Source organism: Microtus ochrogaster, chromosome 15 (assembly GCF_000317375.1).
Source record: "Microtus ochrogaster isolate Prairie Vole_2 chromosome 15, MicOch1.0, whole genome shotgun sequence".
Lineage (NCBI taxonomy): Eukaryota > Metazoa > Chordata > Mammalia > Rodentia > Cricetidae > Microtus > Microtus ochrogaster.
Window position 1 is genome coordinate 6609810 of NC_022017.1, and position 5595 is coordinate 6615404.

Consider the following 5595-nt stretch of genomic DNA (forward strand, 5'->3'; position numbering starts at 1 on the left):
ATATATATATATATATATATATTCTGTGCCTTTAATAGAATTTAGCGTAATTAAACTTGCTATCTTTTTTCTTCATTTCCCTCTAGTCTATAGTTATGGGAGTAGGTTATCCAAACAGTTTCTTATGCTGGCTTGTCTGTGTCAATTTGAAACAAACCTAAACACGCCTGGGAAGAAGGAGTCTCAGTTGAGGAATTGCTTCCATCAGCTTGTCCTGTGGGCAAACCGGGAGGGGGGGCATTGTCCTAACTGTTGCTTGGTGCAGGAGGGCCCAGCCCACAGACAGTACCATGTTTGGGAGCACCTGGACTGTATAAAGAAGGTAGTCAAACAAAGGCACAAAGCCAAGGATAGAAAAGCAGTAAGCAGTGTTCTTCTGGGGTCTCTACTTCAGCTCTTGTCTACCTTGAATTCCTGTCTTGGCTTCCCTTAATGATGGACTACATATAACCTATAGCCAAAATAAACCTTTCTTCTTCAGTTGCTTTTAGTCAGTACCTTTTCACAGCAACACAAAATCAAAGCAGATCACTCTTTTAAGATTTATTTTTTTTATTTATTTATTATTATGTATACAGTGTTCTGTCTGTATGTATGCTTGCAGGTCAGAAGAGGGCACCGGATCTCATTACAGATGGCTATAAACCACCATGTGGTTTCTGGGAATTGAACTCAGGACCCCTGGAAGAGCAGTCAGTGCTCTTAACCACTGAGCCATCTCTCCAGCCCCAGAAGATCACTTTTATTCACTGTTCACTCACCTGCCCTTCCCTCTCCAAACAGACTCCAAGGGATGGTCCTACAGAACAGCACGACAGTCTCAGAGTTCATCCTCGTGGGCTTTGAGCAGAGTCCCCCTTCCACACGGGCATTGCTCTTCATCCTCTTCCTGGCTCTCTACAGCCTCGCCATGGCCATGAATGGCCTCATCATCTTCATCACCTGGACTGACCCCAGACTCAACAGCCCCATGTACTTCTTCCTTGGACACTTGTCTTTCCTGGACATCTGCTTCATCACCACCACCATCCCACAGATGTTGATCCATCTGGTGACCAATAACCACACGGTCTCTTTTGCCTCCTGTTTGACTCAGATGTATCTGGTCTTTGGTGTGGGTGTGGCTGAGTGCATCCTTTTGGCTTTTATGGCCTATGATCGTTATGTTGCCATCTGTCACCCACTGAACTATGCCCAGATCATAAGTCGGCAGATGTGTGTTAGGCTGGTGCTGACTTCCTGGATCTTTGGGATGACCAATGGCATCCTTCTCGATTATATGACTTTTCGAGGTCCATTCTGCAGAGAAAACCACATAGAAAACTTCTTCTGCGAGGCCCCCATAGTGATTACTCTCTCCTGTGGGGACCCCAAGTTCAGCTTGAAGGTGATCTTTCTCGATGCCATTGTGGTGCTGCTCAGCCCCATGGTGCTCATTGTCACCTCCTACGCCCGCATCCTGGCCTCCATCCTTAGCAGATCCTCTTTCTCGGGTAGGGGGAAGACATTCTCCACTTGTGCCTCCCACCTGACTGTGGTCATCTTTTTCTACACTTCAGCCATGTTCTCTTACATGAATCCCCGTAGTACGCATGGGCCTGACAAAGACAAGCCTTTCTCCCTCCTCTACACCATCATCACCCCCATGTGCAACCCCATCATCTATAGCTTCCGCAACAAGGAAATGAAGGGGGCCATGGGGAGAGCCCTTGGGAGAGGCAGCCTGACTCAGTCACAGTCTTTCTAGCCTGAATTCCCTGGAGGCGTTCAACCTACTGTAAATAGAAACTTATCCCTTTTCCAGCCTTTCTGCTCAATGCTGGAAGGCTCTGTGAAAGAACATTCATGCCATCCTCGGCATCAGACTCAGACCCTGAAGTCATTTTTCCTGATGTCTAAGGCTCATGACTTGAGTTTATTCCAGCATAGACTGAGCCTTTTTGATTTCTCTTGGTAATGTGTTTTTGTGATTGGAGGGGCAAATGCAATGCAATAGGGGATATGTTGCTAACTAAGAGGAGTCAAACATCCTTCTCAAGATAAAGCAATTAGTGTTAAAAAAACAAAATGATTTGGAGAGCTTTTGCAAGTCAAAGTGTGGAGGCAGTGGGCTGGGGAAATGTGTGAGGTACGCAGAGTACCGTTCCTGCATGGCGGCCCACAAATTCTTTAAGTTTATAGAGGGAAACAAGGGGTGATTAATCAGTGGTATTTCATTACTTGCCAAAACCAGCAAGAGGATGCATGAAATTCTAGATTAATGTTTAGGAGAGGGAGACTCGAACTAGAGGTAAAGCCTGAAAACACCAGCTTGTCCACTAGTTTGATCATAACCTGGGAGTTCCATCTGTGTCACAAAAGGCCCCAGAGTCAGGGAGTCTTTGAGGAACTTAGTGTCATTCAACAACAGAGCAGGGCTCCTTTAACACATTTGCACAATTGTTGTTTTCATCCTCTTGCCCCAGCTTCCCAAGTAGTGAAATTACATGGACGAGCTACCATGCCTGCCTCTATTTCTATCACCACCCTGGCCATGTGCTGTACTAATTAATACTCTTATTTTCCTCCTAAACTGGGTCCTGGCAGTTGGACCTTTACTAATTACCCCAATGAGCTTCCTTGCCTTCCTTGGACAGCGTCTTCCTTTGTAAGGAGAATTGCTGGCAGGATGGAGAATAGAGAGACAGTGTGTGGGTACATTTGTTTTCCTGGCTCCTTTGATTACCCTGGTTCTACAGCCTTGATCACAGAGTCACAGATATCTCTGCTCCCTTCCCTTTCCCCTTAAGGTGTTACATGATTGAAGAGGAAATGGGGAACATGATTAATCTATAACCACAACTTTAAATCTGTAGTTTAAATATTCCTATAAGTGTAGGGACAGCCACATAATTGTAACATTATGAAACAATAATAAAAACAGTTTGATTTTGAACATTGCTATAGTTAGTATCTTAGATTCCCCTAAAGGCCCATAAGTTAAATTTTTTGCTGTGGCTTCTATCTGGGATGTTCCTCCATGGGCTCCTGCTTTGTCCCCTTGGTCCCCAGCTTGTGGTACTGGAGCTTTCCTACAGTGAGGTAAAGGTGATACGCAGCCCTGGTTTAGATCTTGGACTCTGCTTCCTGGTCTGTAACATGTGAGCAGCTGTTGTCCCTTGCTTCCAATGCCACGGATGGAGTCACTCCTGTCATCATAGTTTCTTCCACTTCGATGAACTAGAATCCCTCTGAATCCATGAGATCATCATCCCTTAAGCTACTGACGGCAAGTATTTGATCCCAGAGACTCGAGATAAACTAAGGCAGGCATAGTCCCCACAGTACTGCCATAGAAAGATGATGAAGCCATTGGGCCCATTGGGAACTCTTGAAGTTATTGGGGTCATGGCTTTCAATGGACTTGTGAGACCCTGTTCTCTTCCTTAACCTCTCTAATTTCTGATGACAAAATAAGAAGACTTTTTTTCCTACTACACACTCTGACAATAGTCTGCTATCTCACCATGAGCCGAAATAAACAAAGCTAATCAATCATCAACCAAAGCCTTCAAAACAACTAACTGAAACAGACCTTTCCTGGTCCTGGGTATTTTCTTATAATAATGGGAAACTAACTCACACAAACACAGTAGAAAAGGGACAACTGAACTTTGGAAATGATGTTTACCTGACACTGAGACCAAACTTGACAATTCCAAAATAATCTCTTCATCAACATAGTTGCAAGGTTCCTAGGGAAAAACTAAGTGATTTTATTCTCTACTGTATTAACAGATATTTTATGACTTCTTGGGAAATGTGAACAAACATCTGTTAATCTCAGAGAGGTCAGGAACAACAGACCAATGAAATTATTCCACCCAACTCTAGGTTGTAAACCAATTAATGTTTTGGGATTACTGATAGGAACATGTGTGACTCAAAGGGTCAGATCACACATCACCAAGAATCTCACAAAAGCCGCTGCCTCCCGTGAACTCTTGGCCCAACTCTCAGATGAAGAGGATCTCCTCTCCTTTAGCTCATGCCTAGCAACCTTGGGGAGGAACCTTGTGAATCTTCTAGAATCCATGGACTTCCTGAGCCTTGTGAGTTTCTCAGGCTTTTCAGTCTTTTGAGCTGTCCCCACCACCACCCCTTCAGGAGGGAAGTCCAGAAATAGCTACAAGAGATGAGACTTACATTATGGTTTAAATGCAGCTCATCAAAGAGTTTCAACATTGAATGACCATTAGAAAAAGCATTACTATCCATCACCACATTTCCAGACAAATGAAGAAAAAAATGTCATCAAATCTGCCATAGCTTCAAGAAAACCATCCACTCTGCCAAAAATCTATACTTTTTAAGAAATTCACTCTGAGCAGACCATAGATGGGGGAAATTTTTTGTAAAAGTATTAAAGGGATTCTTGAGCCAGGCATGGTGGTGCACACCTTTAATCCTAGTACTCAAGAGGCAAAGGCAGAATGATCTCTGAATTTTTTGCCAGCCTGGTCTACAAAGCAAGTTCCAGTTCAACAAGGGCCACACAGAGAAACCTTGTTTTGAAAAATCAACCCCCCCAAAAAAAGTATTAAGGAGAATCTACACAAAAACCACCTGGCATCGGATCCAGGAGAGCCAACATTGGGGTGAGTTTCTGACCCCGCGGAGGCAGCCCGGGACAGGGAACTCAGAAGTTCCTCAACCCCCTATCCTTCTTGGGCTCTCTGCAGGACCTCTACTCCCTGCATATTACCTCTTTCTTCCTATCCCACCCAGCTTCCATCCAGAACCCTCCCCACTTCGGCCCCCCTGCCCTCTTTGAGCACATAACATCACCCAGGCTCAGCCTGTCTGGGCGCTGGGTCCAAATCCTCAGGGCAACCAAGTGGGCGGGAGTTCCTTTGTTTCAATAGCCTGACTGCACCAAGCAAAGTAGGTGCTTTGTTTATGAGCTACCCAACCAGCACGGAGACCTGATCTCGGCACCAGGAGAACCATCACTGGGGAGAGCCATCACTGGGAAGGTACATCAGTAGGCAAGGAGACCTGATCCTGTAAAAGAAGATCCATAGGGGAGCATTTGGACGAAGAGATGGGCAGGGGCCAATGCAAGAATTCACCCAACAACCTGAAAAGCAACATGAAGCCACCAGAAACCAGCGACCTCACAACGGGAGGACATGAACACCTTAATCAAAAAGAAGTAGAAAAGATTGACTTCATGAAAGTGATTGACTCCCTTAAACAGCATGTAAAGAACGCCCTTATAGAAATGGATGAGAAATATAACAGAAAGTTTGAAAAATTGAATAAGTCAGTGAATGATACCCTAGAAACCCAAGGAAAAACAATCAAACAGATAATGGAAACAGTTCAAGACTTGAAAACTGAAATGGAGGTAAAGAAGAAAACACAAACAGAGGGCCGGCTGGACATGGAAAATTTAAGTAAACAAACAGAGACTACAGAAACAAGCATAACCAACAGAATACAAGAGATAGAAGAAAGAATCTCAGATTCTGAAGATACCATAGAGAAAATAAACATATTGATCAAAGAAAACAGCAAGTCCAACAAACTCTCATCACAAAACATTCAGGAAAT

General features: G+C 44.2%; 1 protein-coding gene across 1 annotated transcript; it reads left to right on the top strand.

Annotated features, from left to right (window-relative positions):
* The first annotated feature begins 793 nt into the window (after positions 1-793).
* LOC101983148 (olfactory receptor 10AD1-like) lies at positions 794-1747 on the top strand. Its single transcript, XM_005353972.1, has one exon. The coding sequence runs from the start codon at positions 794-796 to the stop codon at positions 1745-1747; it is 954 nt and encodes a 317-aa protein (XP_005354029.1).
* The last annotated feature ends 3848 nt before the right edge of the window (positions 1748-5595 follow it).